Source organism: Oncorhynchus mykiss, chromosome 11, assembly GCF_057628025.1.
Source record: "Oncorhynchus mykiss isolate SJ-2025 chromosome 11, ASM5762802v1, whole genome shotgun sequence".
Taxonomy (NCBI): domain Eukaryota; kingdom Metazoa; phylum Chordata; class Actinopteri; order Salmoniformes; family Salmonidae; genus Oncorhynchus; species Oncorhynchus mykiss.
Window position 1 is genome coordinate 81,032,501 of NC_143032.1, and position 17,306 is coordinate 81,049,806.

General features: G+C 41.9%; 1 protein-coding gene across 5 annotated transcripts in view; it reads left to right on the plus strand.

Annotated features, from left to right (window-relative positions):
* The window catches only part of LOC110535129 (extracellular matrix organizing protein FRAS1), a 349,490-nt gene that overhangs the window by 321,793 nt on the left and 10,391 nt on the right, over positions 1-17,306 (plus strand). For all 5 annotated transcript variants that reach the window (XM_090191232.1, XM_090191233.1, XM_090191234.1 and 2 more), the window contains 9 exons: positions 72-416; positions 875-1,035; positions 2,655-2,799; positions 3,074-3,279; positions 3,532-3,688; positions 5,985-6,185; positions 6,527-6,714; positions 7,018-7,293; positions 11,974-12,206. In XM_090191232.1, coding sequence (XP_090047358.1) covers positions 72-416; positions 875-1,035; positions 2,655-2,799; positions 3,074-3,279; positions 3,532-3,688; positions 5,985-6,185; positions 6,527-6,714; positions 7,018-7,293; positions 11,974-12,206 — 1,912 coding nt within the window. The remainder of the gene's footprint in view (positions 1-71; positions 417-874; positions 1,036-2,654; positions 2,800-3,073; positions 3,280-3,531; positions 3,689-5,984; positions 6,186-6,526; positions 6,715-7,017; positions 7,294-11,973; positions 12,207-17,306) is intronic.

Genomic DNA, 17,306 nt, shown 5'->3' on the forward strand with positions numbered 1-17,306 from the left:
CTCTCTTCTTTTCTCCTCCTCCCCTCTCCTGCCTCCTTTCACCCCCGCCTCTCCCTGTTCTCTCCCTCCAGGTGACACCAGCAGTACGGTCTCGGCTCTCTGTTACACGGTCCCTAAGTCAGCTAAAGGAAGCAGTCCACACGGCCTGGAGTCTGGGTCTGACTATAAGAGTCGAGGTATGACTGGTGACAGCAGGGTCATCTTCGGCCCCGGCGTCTCCATGTCCACCTGCGACGTCAAGCTCATCGACGACAGCGAATACGAACTCTCAGAGGAGTTTGAGCTCCACCTATCGGACGCCTCGGATAACGCCCGCATGGGTGATGTTAAAGTGGCAAAAGTGGTCATTGACGGGCCAAATGATGCTTCGACGGTATCCCTGGGCAACGCTACGTTTACGTTCAGCGAGGACGCTGGTGAGAGATTATAAGGCGTTATATAGGCTCGCAACAAGTTATAAAGGCTTATAAGCCGTTATTAAGCAGTCTACCTGCAGTAAAGTGTTACTGAGGAAGTTATATCTGTGGTGACTTTACAATCTACGACCTCAAATTTTGAGTTATGCTATAGAGCGGGGATGGACAACTTGGGGACTGGAGGGGTGTCACACTTTTGCCCATCCCTAGCAAACACGGCTGATTCAGGTGTGTTAACTGGGGCAAAAGTGTCACACCAATCAGGCCCCCGAGGAATGGAGTTGTCCATCCCCGTGCCAGAGTAAAAGGGATTTATTATTAAGTTCATAAGGTATTTCTAAATTATATTCTTCAAGAATCAATAGATGTATTTCACTGCATGCATTAACCATTGGAGAACAGGAAGTATCCCTAACCTCTGACCTCTAACCCCGTAACGTCTGACCTTTGACTTCCAGGCACCATAGAGATTCCGGTGTTGCGGCAGGGGAGTGACCTGTCGTCAGTGACCTCTGTGTGGTGTGCCACGCGCCCCTCTGACCCCCCCTCTGCCACCCCCGGGGTCGATTACATCCCCTCCTCCAGGAAGGTGGAGTTCAAAGCTGGCAAGACTATGGAGGTGCATTTTTGTATTTACCTTTCTTTTAACAGGAAGTACCATTGAGGCCAAGGTCTCTTTACCAGGAAGTCCCCTTGAGACCAAGGTCTCTTCAACAGGAAGTCCCATTGAGACCAAGGTCTCTTCAACAGGAAGTCCCATTGAGACCAAGGTCTCTTTAACAGGAAGTCCCATTGACACCAAGGTCTCTTTACCAGGAAGTCCCCTTGAGACCAAGGTCTCTTTAACAGGAAGTCCCATTGAGACCAAGGTCTCTTCAACAGGAAGTCCCATTGAGACCAAGGTCTCTTTAACAGGAAGTCCCATTGACACCAAGGTCTCTTTACCAGGAAGTCCCATTGAGACCAATGTCTCTTTAACAGGAAGTCCCATTGAGACCAAGGTCTCTTCAACAGGAAGTCCCATTGAGACCAAGGTCTCTTCAACAGGAAGTCCCATTGAGACCAAGGTCTCTTTAACGGGAAGTCCCATTGAGACCAAGGTCTCTTTAACGGGAAGCCCTGCATGTAAACAATTTACAAAATAATACAAATACACTAAATTACAAACACTGAAGAGAAACAAATACATTCCTTATCAACATTTAAACACCGGGTATGCTAACTCTTACGTCTAAAGGATATTAAAGATGTTAGGTACGGTGGGAGTTGACCTACGACACCTCAAAGAGGGACAGCCTACTTTCTGGTAACGAATGCAGTGATGTGTAGTGAACCTGTCACCTGTAATAAAACTACGTTGCTATGGCAATAGACCGCAGAGTCTATCATTGACTCTAATAGCAGTCCCCTGTGTTATATTGACCAGTTTAATGATACATTTTATGAAATGTCAGATTAGCATTTTCAAGAGCAGGTATAATTCAAAGCATTTAATCTTCATAGATGTGTTGACATTAGATACAATGTCATTGATATAATACATTTCCTAAATTATTTTCTTCTTGAGTTGCTTTTTGTATTGAGAGTAGGAATTTAGTGTCATGGTCTGTCTCTTTCCCCTATCTCTCTCTTCTCTCTCTCTCTCTCTCTCTCTCTCTCTCTCTCTCTCTCTCTCTCTCTCTCTTCTCTCTCTCTCTCTCTCTCTCTCTCTCTCTCTCTCTCTGTCTCTTTCCCCTATCTCTCTCTCTCTCTCTCTCTCTCTCTCTCTCTCTCTCTCTCTCTCTCTCTCTCTCTCTCTCTCTCTCTCTCTCTCTCTCTCTCTGTCTCTTTCCCCTATCTCTCTCTCTTCTCTCTCTGTCTCTTCTTTCTCTCTCTCTCTCTCTTCTCTCTCTCTTTCTCTCTCTTTCTCTCTCTCTCTCTCTTCTCTCTCTCTTCTCTCTCTCTTCTCTCTCTCTCTCTCTCTCTCTTCTCTCTCTCTCTTCTCTCTCTCTTCTCTCTCTCTCTCTCTGTCTCTCTCTCTCTCTCTCTCTCTCTCTCTCTCTCTCTTCTCTCTCTCTCTCTCTCTGTCTCTCTCTCTCTCTCTCTCTCTCTTCTCTCTCTCTCTCTTCTCTCTCTCTCTCTTCTCTCTCCTCTCTCTCTCCTCTCTCTCTCCTCTCTCTCTTCTCTCTCTCTTCTCTCTCTCTTCTCTCTCTCTCTCTCTCTTCTCTCTCTTCTCTCTCTTCTCTCTCTCTCTCTCAGACGTGCAGTCTGACCATCATGGATGACATTCAGAACCCGGCCATTGAGGGGGCGGAGGCTTTTGTAGTGTTCCTCTCCTCCCCTCAGGGGGCGGTGCTCCTCGAACCCTTCGAAGCCTCCGTGGTCATCACTGATACTTTGGATCGTACGTGTACCAATACCTACCTACACACACACACACACACACACACGCACGCACACTCACACACACACACCTGTCTTCTAGGGCAGGGTTTCCAAACTCTAAATAATCAAGCTTGATGATGAGTTGGTTGATTGAGTCAGCTGTGTAGTGCTGGGGGGGGGGGGGGGACTGAGTTTTGGAAAACAGACAACTCCATCTGAAATTGTAGTTTCATCGTACAGTACTTCCTCAATCATAATCCCTACTCATTTACCCCACAATGCCATCCTCCCAGTACCCAGCATGCAGTTCGAGAAGACGGCATACAAGGTGAAGGAGAAGGAGGGCGTGCTGAACATCCCTGTTGTTCGAACGGGAGACCTGACGGTCAAGTCCTCTGTCCGCTGCTTCACTCGCACCATGTCTGCCATGGTGATGGACGACTTCGAGGAGAGGAGGAACGCAGACGACTCGCGTATCTCCTTCCTCCAGGGAGAGAAGGTAGGTTCTTTATCAGGCCCACAGAGATTCTTCAGTTGTAATAGTTGGTACATATAGCACTCTGTCCAATGGGATAAAAACACAACCTTCTGTATCAAGTACTCCTAGACCAATAATGTTGGCTTTGATGTTATGATGACGATGTTATGATGATGATGATGTTATGATGATGATGGTGATGTGATGATGATGATGTAATGATGATGATGATGATGTGATGATGATGATGTTATGATGATGATGATGGTCCAGGTAAAAAACTGCACGGTGCACATCAATGACGACTCTGTGTTCGAGCCAGAGGAGGAGTTCCAGGTGCATCTTGGGACGCCGCTGGGGGACCACTGGAGCGGGGCCATGGTGGGAGTTAGTGACATTGTCACGGTAACCATCACTAACGACGAGGACGGTAAGCAACACACAGGCTTCACTGATCTCTGTGCTTTTCTTTTTTAATAGCCAGTTGTACACGGTCACTAGTGAAAGTCAACACACCCATTACAGTCTTCACATTTTCCTGCTTTAAAATTACATCTTAAAAAAAGCTTTCAACTCGACCCCCACCCCCAAAAAAGATCTACACAACCTACTACACATCTTCAAGGTGGAAACAAATATATAGACCATTTTCCAAATGAATAACAACAACAAAACAACAACAGTAGATGTCTTGATTGTAGCTGTCTTCACACCCCAGAATTAACACTTGGTGGAAGCACCTTTGGCAGCCATTATGGAGCAGCATGTAGTTGAGTGGTTAGAGTGGGCAGCCATTATGGAGCAGCATGTAGCCGAGTGGTTAGAGTGGGCAGCCATTATGGAGCAGCATGTAGCCGAGTGGTTAGAGTGGGCAGCCATTATGGAGCAGCATCTAGCTGATTGGTTAGAGTGGGCAGCCATTATGGAGCAGCATGTAGCCGAGTGGTTAGAGTGGGCAGCCATTATGGAGCAGCATGTAGTTGAGTGGTTAGAGTGGGCAGCCATTATGGAGCAGCATGTAGCCGAGTGGTTAGAGTGGGCAGCCATTATGGAGCAGCATGTAGCCGAGTGGTTAGAGTGGGCAGCCATTATGGAGCAGCATCTAGCTGATTGGTTAGAGTGGGCAGCCATTATGGAGCAGCATGTAGCCGAGTGGTTAGAGTGGGCAGCCATTATGGAGCAGCATGTAGCCGAGTGGTTAGAGTGGGCAGCCATTATGGAGCAGCAAGTAGCCGAGTGATTAGAGTGTTGGGCCAGGAAACTGGAAGGTTGCTGGATCGAATCCTCGAGCTGACAAGGTAAAACACTGTCGTTCTGCCCCTGAACATGGCAGTTAACCCCACTGTTCCCCTGAAAAAGGCAGTTAACCCACTGTTCCCCTGAACAAGGCAGTTAACCCCACTGTTCCCCTGAAAAAGGCAGTTAACCCACTGTTCCCCTGAACAAGGCAGTTAACCCACTGTTCCCCTGAACAAGGCAGTTAACCCCACTGTTCCCCTGAACAAGGCAGTTAACCCACTGTTTCCCTGAACAAGGCAGTTAACCCACTGTTTCCCTGAACAAGGCAGTTAACCCACTGTTCCCCTGAACAAGGCAGTTAACCCACTGTTCCCCTGAACAAGGCAGTTAACCCACTGTTCCCCTGAACAAGGCAGTTAACCCACTGTTCCTAGACCAGTTAACCCCACTGTTCCCCTGACCTAGGCAGTTAACCCCACTGTTCCCCGGTAGGCTGTCATTGTAAATAAGAATTTGTTCTTAACTGACTTGACTATTTAAAGGTTACATTTTGTAAACTTTTTTTGTTGTTACAGCTGCAAATCATTTTGAATAAGGATCTAACAACTCTTAAGGCAACATTATGTCCATTTGTTTTTGTCAAAATGTTATTCATTAGGAACGTTGACTATCATTTCTTTTCACTTCGAAAAAAAATATGGAGTAGGTTGTGTAGATCGGTAGGAAAAACATGAAATTGAATCCCTTTTTAGATGTAATTTTAAGGTAGCAAGGGGTGTGTAAAGACTGTGTAAGGGGTGTGTAAGGACTGTAAGGGATGTGTAAAGACTGTGTAAGGGGTGTGTAAAGACTGTAAGGGGTGTGTAAAGACTGTGTAAGGGGTGTGTAAAGACTGTGAAAGGGATGTGTAAAGACTGTAAGGGATGTGTAAAGACTGTGTAAGGGGTGTGTAAATAATGTGTAAGGGGTGTGTAAAGACTGTGTAAGGGATGTGTAAAGACTGTGTAAGGGATGTGTAAAGACTGTAAGGGGTGTGTAAAGACAGTGTAAGGGGTGTGTAAAGACTGTGTAAGGGATGTGTAAAGACTGTAAGGGATGTGTAAAGACTGTGTAAGGGGTGTGTAAAGACTGTGTAAGGGGTGTGTAAAGACTGTGTAAGGGGTGTGTAAAGACTGTGTAAGGGGTGTGTAAAGACTGTGTAAGGGGTGTGTAAAGACTGTGTAAGGGGTGTGTAGACTTTCACTAGAGATCAGTAAAGTTACAAACTCTGAGTTGATAGCTTGAGAACACTGACTTTGTATAAAGAACGCTGACTTTGTATGGAGAACACTGACTTTGTATAGAGAACACTGACTTTGTGCTACATTCCTTAAGATAACGGCATTGTACGACATTACAAACAAACACAGGGCGTACTTTTACATAGACAAAAAAAGCTCAGTCAATGTAAAAAAATAAAAAATGCATTGCATGTTCCATTTCCCCAGCCCCCACCATAGAGTTTGAGCAGACGTCGTACCAGGTGAGGGAGCCCCCCGGGCCAGACGGCATCGAGGTGCTTAACATCAAGGTGGTCAGGACAGGAGACCAGGACCGCACCTCCAAGGTCCGCTGTAGCACCCGGGACGGATCAGCACAGTCCGGAGTGGACTACAACCCCAAGAGCAGGGTCCTCAAATTCACCCCTGGTCAGTAAGACTTAATGAGGAGGAGCATTATGATCAGCCCAGTCCGGAGTGGACTATAACCCCAAGAGCAGGGTCCTCAAATTCACTCCTGGTCAGTAAGACTTAATGAGAAGGAACACTATGGGTAGTATAGTATATCTGGCTCCAAGAACCTCATAGCCAATCACATTCCCTTTAGTGATTGCTCAGACTGGGTCCTGTGTATTTGTATTCACCCGTTTCAGAGGGATTTTGACAGGAAATGTAATACATTTTTACATTATTGAAGGTATTTTACATGACATGTCGACGATGCAGCGTAATGAAATGTTGACTTTACTTTTTCTGGTCTTTCTGTGAAGGCATGGACCACATCCTGTTCAAAGTGGAGATTCTGTCCAATGAGGACAGGGAGTGGCACGAATCCTTCTCATTGGTCCTCGGTCCTGACGATCCGGTGGAGGCGGTGCTTGGAGAGATCACCACGGCAACAGTCACCATCCTGGACCAGGAAGCGGCAGGGAGTCTCATTCTCCCGGCCACGCCCATCGTAAGGAGCATTACTCAATTCAATCTGAATTATAATGTAATTTTTATCAAATTAATATTTTCAGAACTTGCCAGAAAAAGAGCCAAGACAAAAAAAACAACTTTAAACTTTCCCTCAAAGATTGTAGGCATAGATACTTACAGTATCTTCTCTGGCCTATAGCCTACCTTTAATATATGATTGATGATGTGACATATTTCACGTTAAACCCTTTCTTCTGTTATCAGTCTTGAATAAAAATTAGGAGTCAATTAGACTGACTCCATCACCCTCCCTCCCTCCCTCCCTCCCTTCCTCTTCCAGGTGGTATCTCTGTCAGACTATGACAACGTGGCTGAGGTGTCTAAGGAGGGCAGTAAGAAGCAGCCTGCGCCTGGCTACCCCTTGGTGTGTGTGACGCCCTGCGACCCCCACTACTCCAAATACTCTGTGATGAGGGAGCGCTGCAACGAGGCAGGCATCAACCAGACCTCTGTTCACTTCTCCTGGGAGGTGGCTGCCCCTACAGACACCAACGGGGCCAGGTCACCTTTCGAGACCGTCACTGATACCACACCATACACTGGTGTTAACCATATGGTGAGTAGTTGAGTAATAGTAGTAGTGGTGGTAGTGGTGGTAGTGGTAGTGGTAGTAGTAGTAGTAGTAGTAGTAGTAGTAGTAGTAGTAGTAGTAGTAGTAGTAGTAGTAGTAGCAGTAGTAACAGTAGTAGCAGTAATAGTAGTAGTAGTAGTAGCAGTAGCAGTAGCAGTAGTAATAGTAGCAGTAGTAGTAGCAGTAGTAGTAGTAATAGTAGTAGTGGTGGTAGTAGTGGTGGTAGCAGTAGTAGTAGCAATAGTAGTAGTAGTAGTAGCAGTAGCAGTAGTAGTAGTAGTAGTAGCAGTAGCAGTAGTAGTAGCAGTAGTAGTAGTAATAGTAGTAGTGGTGGTAGTAGTAGTAGTAGTAGTAGTAGTAGCAGTAGTAGTGGTAGTAGTAGTAGTGTTGGTAGTAGTAGTAGTAATAGTAGTAGTAGTAGTGGTAGTAGTAGTAGTGGTGGTAGTAGTAGTAGTGGTAGTAGTAGTAGTAGTAGTAATAGTAGTAGTAGTAGTAGTAGTAGTAGTAGTAGTGGTGGTGGTGGTGGTGGTGGTGGTAGTAGTAGTAGTGGTGGTGGTAGTAGTAGTAGTAGTAGTAGTGGTAGTAGTAGTAGTGGTAGTAGTAGTAGTGGATGTGGTGGTGGTAGTGGTAGTAGTGGTGGTAGTAGTAGTAGTAGTGGTAGTAGTGGTATTAGTAGTAGTAGTGGTAGTAGTAGTAGTAAATGTAGTAGTGGCAGTAGTAGTAGTAGTGATAGTGATAGTAGTAGTAGCAGTGGTAGGAGTGGTAGTAGCAGTGGTAGTACTAGCAGCAGTAGTGATAGTAGTAGTTGTAGTTGTGGTAGGAGCAGTGGTAGTACTAGCAGAAGTAGTGATAGTAGTAGTAGCAGTAGTAGCAGTAGTAGTAGTAGTAGCAGTGGTAGTACTAGCAGAAGTAGTGATAGTAGTAGTAGCAGTAGTAGTAGTAGTAGCAGTGGTAGTACTAGCAGAAGTAGTGATAGTAGTAGTGAAAGTAGTAGTAGTTGTTGTTGTAGTAGTAGACTGTCACTAATGCCACACCCTATACTGGTTGGTGTAAACCATAGGGTGAGTGCCGGGGAAGAGGTACACTCTTAGAAAGAAGGGTTCCTAAACTGTTCTTTGAGAATGGCAGTGGTGGAAAAAGTCCCCAAATGTCATACTTGAGTTAAAGTAAAGATACTTTAGTAGAAAATGACTCAAAAGTGAAAGTCACCCAGTAAAACTCTGCTTTAGTAAAAGTCTAAAAGTATTTGGTTTTAAATCTACTGAAGTTTCAAAAGTAAAAGTAATAACACAAATATACTTAAGTATATAAAGTAAAAGTAAAGCAGACTGCTCCATTTTATTTTTCTCTTAATGTATGGATAGCCAGGGGAACACTCCAACACGAAGACATCATTTACAAATGAAGCGTGTGTGTTTTAGTGAGTCCGCCAGATCAGAGGCAGGGATGACCAGGGATGTTCGCTTGATAAGTGCGTGAATGGACCATTTTCCTGTCCTGCTAAGCATTCGAAATGTAACCTGTATTTTTGGGAAATGTATGGAGTAAAAAGTAGATCATTTTCTTTTGCAATGTAGTGACGTAAAAATACCTCCAATGCACCCATTACTGAGATGGCTTTTCCAGTGTAGATGGTTTAGGCAGTCTCATTGATAAGTCTTCCCTACCCTGGCAGTCATGCTGAATACAGGTGGGTGATTAAAAGTTCCAATTGTGGCTTACTCTCTGGCTGTATTCCAATAGGAATTACACATTACTTTGCCAGCCAGCATAATGTGAGTTGCTATCAAATCTAATCAAATCCATTTTTATTTATCACATGCGCCAAATACAACAGGTGTAGTAGACCTTACCATGAAATGCTTACTTACCAAGCCCTTAACCAACAATGCAGTTCAAGAAATGGAATTAAGAAAATATTTACTAAATAAACTAAAGTAACAAAAATATATAAAACGAGGCTATATATAGGGTTACCAGTACTGAGTCAATATGCGGGGTAGGGGTTAGTTCAGGTAATTTGTACATGTAGATAGGGGTAAAGTGACTATGCATAGATAATAAACAGTGAGTAGCAGCAATGTAAATAGTCCGGGTGGCTATTTGATTAATTGTTCAGCAGTCTTATGGCTTGGGAATAGAAGCTGTCAATGAGCCTTTTGGAACTAAACTTGGTGCTCCGGTACAGCTTTCCGTAGTAGAGAGAACAGTCTAAGACTTGGATGACTGGAGTCTTTGACAATTTTTGGGGTCTTCCTCTGACACTGCATAGTGTATCGGTCCTGGATGGCAGGAAGATTGGCCCCAGTGATGTACTCGGCTGTACGCACTTCCCTCTGTAGCGCCTTACGGTCGGATTCCGAGCAGTTGCCATACCAACCGGTCAGGATGCTCTCGATGGTGCAGCTGTTGAACTTTTTGAGGATCTGGGGACCCATGCCAAATCTTTTCAGTCTCCTGAGAGTCTTGGTGTGTTTGGACCATGATAGTTAGTTGGTGATGTGGACACCAAGGTACTTCAAACTCTAGACCTGCTCCACTACAGCCCCGTCGATGTTAATTGAGGGCGTGTTCGGCCCTTCCTTTTCCTGTGTTCCAGGATCAGCTCGTTTGTCTTGCTGACGTTGAGGGAGAGGTTGTTGTCCTGGCAATACACTGCCAGATCTCTGATCTCCTACCTATAGTCTGTCTCATCGTTGTCGGTGATCAAGTCTACCACTGTTGTGTCGTCAGCAAACTTAATAATGGTGTTGGAGTCGTGCTTGGAGACACAGTCGTGGATGAACAGGGAGTACAGGAGGGGACTAAGCACGCACCCCTGAGGGGCCCCCGTATTGAGGATCAACGTGGCAGATTTGTTGTTACCTACCCTTACCACCTGGGGGCAGGCTGTCAGGAAGTCCAGGATCCAGTTGCAGAGGGAGGTGTTTAGTCCCAGGGTCCATAGCTTAGTGATGAGTGTGGAGGGCACTATGGTGTTGAACGCTGAGCTGTAGTCAATGAACAGCATTCTCACATAGGTGTTCCTTTTGTCTAGGTGGGAAACAGAAGTGTGGAGTGCAATCGAGATTGCATCATCTGTGGATCTGTTGGGGTGGTTTGCGAATTGGAGTGGGTCTAGGGTTTCCGGAATGATGGTGTTGATGTGAGCCATGACCAGCCTTTCAAAGCACTTCATGGCTACGGGTCTGTAGTCATTTAGGCAGGCTACCTTCTCTTTCTTGGGCACAGGGACTATGGTGATCTGCTTGAAACATGTAGGTATTACAGACTCGGTCAGGGAGAGGTTAAAAATGTCAGTGAAGACACTTGCCAGTTGGTCCACGCATGCAATAAGTACACGTCCTGGTAATCTGTCTGGCCCTGCGGCCTTGTGAATGTTGATCTGTTGTTTATCATGCTCTAATGGAGAGCATGATCACACAGTCGTCCGGAACAGTTGGTGCTCTCATGCATGCTTCTGTGTTGCTTGCCTCGAAGCGCGCATAGAAGGTCCACTTCAATCAGTGTAGATGAAAGGGAGGAGACAGGTTAAATAAGTATTTTTAAGCCTTGAGACAATTGAAACATGGATTGTGTATGCGTGCCATTCAGAGGGTGAATGGGCAAGGCAACTCAATATTAGGAAGGTGTCCTTAATGCTTTTTACACTCATAGTCTAGGATAGTCGGAAAAAGTTACATTGTAATGGCTAATAAGGCTGGTGGAACCGTTCATAGAGGGTTCTAGGAAGAACCTTTAGATGATAAAATGGTTCTAGGTCAAACCATTTACTGAGGATTCTATGAAGCACCAAAAAAGGGTTCCCCTATGGGGACAAACCAAAGAACCCGTTATGGTTCTACTTAGCACCTTTTCTTTCTAAGAGTGTAGAATCAGTCACTAGTGGTGGAGAATGTTCTGTTGTAGTCTGTGTGTTTGTGTGTGTCTGTGTGCGTGCGTGCGTTTACAAAAATGAATTTCTTCAGCTGATTGACAGACTGATTGACTGACTGATTCATTGACTGATTGACTGGCTGACTGACTGACTGACTGATTGATTGATTGACAGACTGACTGGCTGACTGACTGACTGATTGAATGACTTATTGACTGAATGATTGATTGACTGACTGACTGGCTGACTGACTAACTGGCTGACTGATTGACTGACTGACTGATTGATTGACTGATTGATTGATTGACTGACTGATTGATTGACTTGTTGATTGACTGACTGACTGACTGACTGACTGGCTGATGGATTGATTGACTGATTGACTGACTGGTTGACTGACTGATTCATTGACTGACTAACTGGCTGACTGACTGATTGATTGACTGACTAACTGGCTGACTGATTGACTGGCTGACTGATTGATTGACTGAATGACTGACTGGCTGATGGATTGATTGACTGATTGACTGACTAGTTGACTGACTGATTGATTGACTGGCTGACTGACTGATTCATTGACTAACTGACTGATTGACTGACTGACTTTTTACTAATTGATTGACTGACTGACTGACTGATTGATTGACTGACTTTTTGACTAATTGATTGACAGACTGACTGATTGATTGACTGAATGACTTTTTGACTAATTGATTGACTTGATTGATTGATTGATTGACTGATTGATTGATTGATTGACTGATTGATTGACTGCATTTGCTCCACAGGTCCTGGACAGTATCTATTTCTCTCGGAGGTTCCATGTGCGCTGTGTGGCCCAGGCCCGGGACAAGTCCGGCCATCTTGGAACACCCCTGAGGAGTAACATAGCAACCATCGGCACCGAGGGTTCCATATGCCACACCCCTGTTACCACGGGAACAGCCCGAGGGTTCCAGGCCCAGTCGTTCATCGCCAGTCTGAAGTATCTGGATGTTAAACACAAGGAGCACCCCAACCGGTGAGCAGGGAGTCATTCACACACAAACACAATGAGCAGGTGTGCAAACACACAAACAGTCATGCAGCCAAACATACTACAACACAAGAAGCTACCCAACCGATGAGCTCACCAAACACAAACATATCTGCATATGGTCTATAAGAGTTCTAGAACACCTCCATATGGCCAATAATAGTTATAGAACAACTCCATATGGTCTATAATAATTCTAGAACACCTCCATGTGGTATATAATAGTTCTAGAACACCTCCATATGGCCAATAATAGTTATAGAACAACTCCATATGGCCAATAATAATTCTAGAACACCTCCATATGGTCTATAATAGTTCTAGAACACCTACATATGGTATATAATAGTTCTAGAACACCTCCATGTGGTATATAATAGTTCTAGAACACCTCCATATGGTATATAATAGTAGAACACCTCCATATGGTCTATAATAGTTCTAGAACACCTACATATGGTATATAATAGTTCTAGAACACCTCCATATGTTATATAATAGTTCTAGAACACCTCCATGTGGTCTATAATAGTTCTAGAACACCTCCATATGGTCTATAATAGTTCTAGAACACCTCCATATGGTCTATAATAGTTCTAGAACACCTCCATATGGTATTTAATAGTTCTAGAACACCTCCATATGGTATATAATAGTTCAAGAACACCTCCATATGGCCTATAATAGTTCTAGAACACCTCCATATGATATATAATAGTTCTAGAACACCTCCATATGGTATATAATCATTCTAGAACACCTCCATATGGTCTATAATAGTTCTAGAACACCTCCATATGGTATATAATAGATCTATAACACCTCCATATGGTCTATAATAGTTCTAGAACACCTACATATGGTATATAATAGCTCTATAACACCTCCATATGGTCTATAATAGTTCTAGAACACCTCCATATGGTCTATAATAGTTCTACAACACCTCCATATGGTCTATAATAGTTCTAGAACACCTCCATGTGGTCAATAATAGTAGAACACCTCCATATGGTCTATAATAGTTCTAGAACACCTCCATATGGTCTATAATAGTTCTAGAACACCTCCATATGGTCTATAATAGTTCTAGAACACCTCCATGTGGTCTATAATAGTAGAACACCTCCATATGGTCTATAATAGTAGAACACCTCCAAATGGTATATAATAGTTCTAGAACACCTCCATATGGTATATAATAGTTCAAGAACACCTCCATATGGTCTATAATAGTTCTAGAACACCTCCATATGATATATAATAGTTCTAGAACACCTCCATATGGTATATAATAGTTCTAGAACACCTCCATGTGGTCTATAATAGTTCTAGAACACCTCCATATGGTATATAATAGTTATAGAACACCTCCATATGGTATATAATAGTTCTAGAACACCTCCATATGGTCTATAATAGTTATAGAACACCTCCATATGGTCTACAATAGTTCTAGAACACCTCCATATGGTCTATAATAGTTCTAGAACACCTCCATATGGTCTATAATAGTTCTACAACACCTCCATATGGTCTATAATAGTTCTAGAACACCTCTATATGGTCTATAATAGTTCTAGAACACCTCCATATGGTCTATAATAGTTCTAGAACACCTCCATGTGGTATATAATAGTTCTAGAACACCTCCATATGGTCTATAATAGTTCTAGAACACCTCCATATGGTCTATAATAGTTCTAGAACATCTACATATGGTCTATAATAGTTCTAGAACACCTCCATATGGTCTTTAATAGTTCTAGAACACCTCCATATGGTATATAATAGTATAACACCTCCATATGGTCTATAATAGTTCTAGAACACCTCCATATGGTCTATAATAGCTCTAGAACACCTCCATATGGTCTATAATAGCTCTAGAACACCTCCATATGATATATAATAGTTCTAGAACACCTCCATATGGTCTATAATAGTTATAGAACACCTCCATATGATATATAATAGTTCTAGAACACCTCCATATGGTCTATAATAGTTCTAGAACACCTCCATATGATATATAATAGTTCTAGAACACCTCCATATGGTCTATAATAGTTCTAGAACACCTCCATATGATATATAATAGTTCTAGAACACCTCCATATGGTCTATAATAGTTATATAACACCTCCATATGGTCTATAATAGTTCTAGAACACCTCCATATGGTCTATAATAGTTATAGAACACCTCCATATGGTATATAATAGTTCTATAACACCTTCATATGGTCTATAATAGTTTTAGAACACCTACATATGGTATATAATAGTTCTATAACACCTCCATATGGTCTATAATAGTTCTAGAACACCTCCATATGGTCTATAATAGTTCTACAACACCTCCATATGGTCTATAATAGTTCTAGAACACCTCCATATGGTCTATAATAGTTCTACAACACCTCCATATGGTCTATAATTGTTCTAGAACACCTCCATATGGTCTATAATAGTTCTAGAACACCTCCATATGGTCTATAATAGTTCTAGAACACCTCCATATGGTCTATAATAGTTCTATAACACCTCCATATGGTCTATAATAGTTCTTGAACACCTCCATATGGTCTATAATAGTTATAGAACACCTCCATATGGTATATAATAGTTCTAGAACACCTCCATATGGTCTATAATAGTTCTACAACACCTCCATATGGTCTATAATAGTTCTAGAACATCTACATATGGTCTATAATAGTTCTAGAACACCTCCATATGGTCTTTAATAGTTCTAGAACACCTCCATATGGTATATAATAGTATAACACCTCCATATGGTCTATAATAGTTCTAGAACACCTCCATATGGTCTATAATAGTTATAGAACACCTCCATATGGTATATAATAGTTCTATAACACCTTCATATGGTCTATAATAGTTCTAGAACACCTACATATGGTATATAATAGTTCTATAACACCTCCATATGGTCTATAATAGTTCTAGAACACCTCCATATGGTCTATAATAGTTCTACAACACCTCCATATGGTCTATAATAGTTCTATAACACCTCCATATGGTCTATAATAGTTCTACAACACCTCCATATGGTCTATAATAGTTCTAGAACACCTCCATATGGTCTATAATAGTTCTAGAACACCTCCATATGGTCTATAATAGTTCTAGAACACCTCCATATGGTCTATAATAGTTCTATAACACCTCCATATGGTCTATAATAGTTCTTGAACACCTCCATATGGTCTATAATAGTTATAGAACACCTCCATATGGTATATAATAGTTCTAGAACACCTCCATATGGTCTATAATAGTTCTACAACACCTCCATATGGTCTATAATAGTTCTAGAACATCTACATATGGTCTATAATAGTTCTAGAACACCTCCATATGGTCTTTAATAGTTCTAGAACACCTCCATATGGTATATAATAGTATAACACCTCCATATGGTCTATAATAGTTCTAGAACACCTCCATATGGTCTATAATAGTTATAGAACACCTCCATGTGGTATATAATAGTTCTATAACACCTCCATATGGTCTATAATAGTTCTAGAACACCTCCATATGGTATATAATAGTTCTAGAACACCTCCATATGGTATATAATAGTTCTAGAACACCTCCATATGGTATATAATAGTATAACACCTCCATATGGTCTATAATAGTTCTAGAACACCTCCATATGGTCTATAATAGTTCTAGAACACCTCCATATGGTCTATAATAGCTCTAGAACACCTCCATATGGTCTATAATAGCTCTAGAACACCTCCATATGGTCTATAATAGTTCTAGAACACCTCCATATGATATATAATAGTTCTAGAACACCTCCATATGGTCTATAATAGTTCTATAACACCTCCATATGGTCTATAATAGTTCTAGAACACCTCCATATGGTCTATAATAGTTATAGAACACCTCCATATGGTATATAATAGTTCTATAACACCTCCATATGGTCTATAATAGTTCTAGAACACCTCCATATGGTCTATAATAGTTCTACAACACCTCCATATGGTCTATAATAGTTCTACAACACCTCCATATGGTCTATAATAGTTCTAGAACACCTCCATATGGTCTATAATAGTTCTAGAACACCTCCATATGGTCTATAATAGTTCTAGAACACCTCCATATGGTCTATAATAGTTCTACAACACATACATATGGTCTATAATAGTTCTAGAACACATACATATGGTATATAATAGTTCTATAACACCTCCATATGGTCTATAATAGTTCTAGAACACCTCCATATGGTCTATAATAGTTCTAGAACACCTCCATATGGTCTATAATAGTTCTAGAACACCTCCATATGGTCTATAATAGTTCTAGAACACCTCCATATGGTCTATAATAGTTCTAGAACACCTCCATATGGCCTATAATAGTTCTAGAACACCTCCGTGTGGTCTATAATAGTAGAACACCTCCATATGGTATTTAATAGTTCTAGAACACCTCCATATGGTATATAATAGTTCAAGAACACCTCCATATGGTCTATAATAGTTCTAGAACACCTCCATATGATATATAATAGTTCTAGAACACCTCCATATGGTATATAATAGTTCTAGAACACCTCCATGTGGTCTATAATAGTTCTAGAACACCTCCATATGGTATATAATAGTTATAGAACACCTCCATATGGTATATAATAGTTCTATAACACCTCCATATGGTCTATAATAGTTCTAGAACACCTCCATATGGTCTACAATAGTTCTAGAACACCTCCATATGGTCTATAATAGTTCTAGAACACCTCCATATGGTCTATAATAGTTCTAGAACACCTCCATATGGTCTATAATAGTTCTAGAACACCTCCATATGGTCTATAATAGTTCTAGAACACCTCCATGTGGTCTATAATAGTTCTAGAACACCTCCATGTGGTATATAATAGTTCTAGAACACCTCCATATGGTCTATAATAGTTCTAGAACACCTCCATATGGTCTATAATAGTTCTAGAACATCTACATATGGTCTATAATAGTTCTAGAACACCTCCATATGGTCTATAATAGTTCTAGAACACCTCCATATG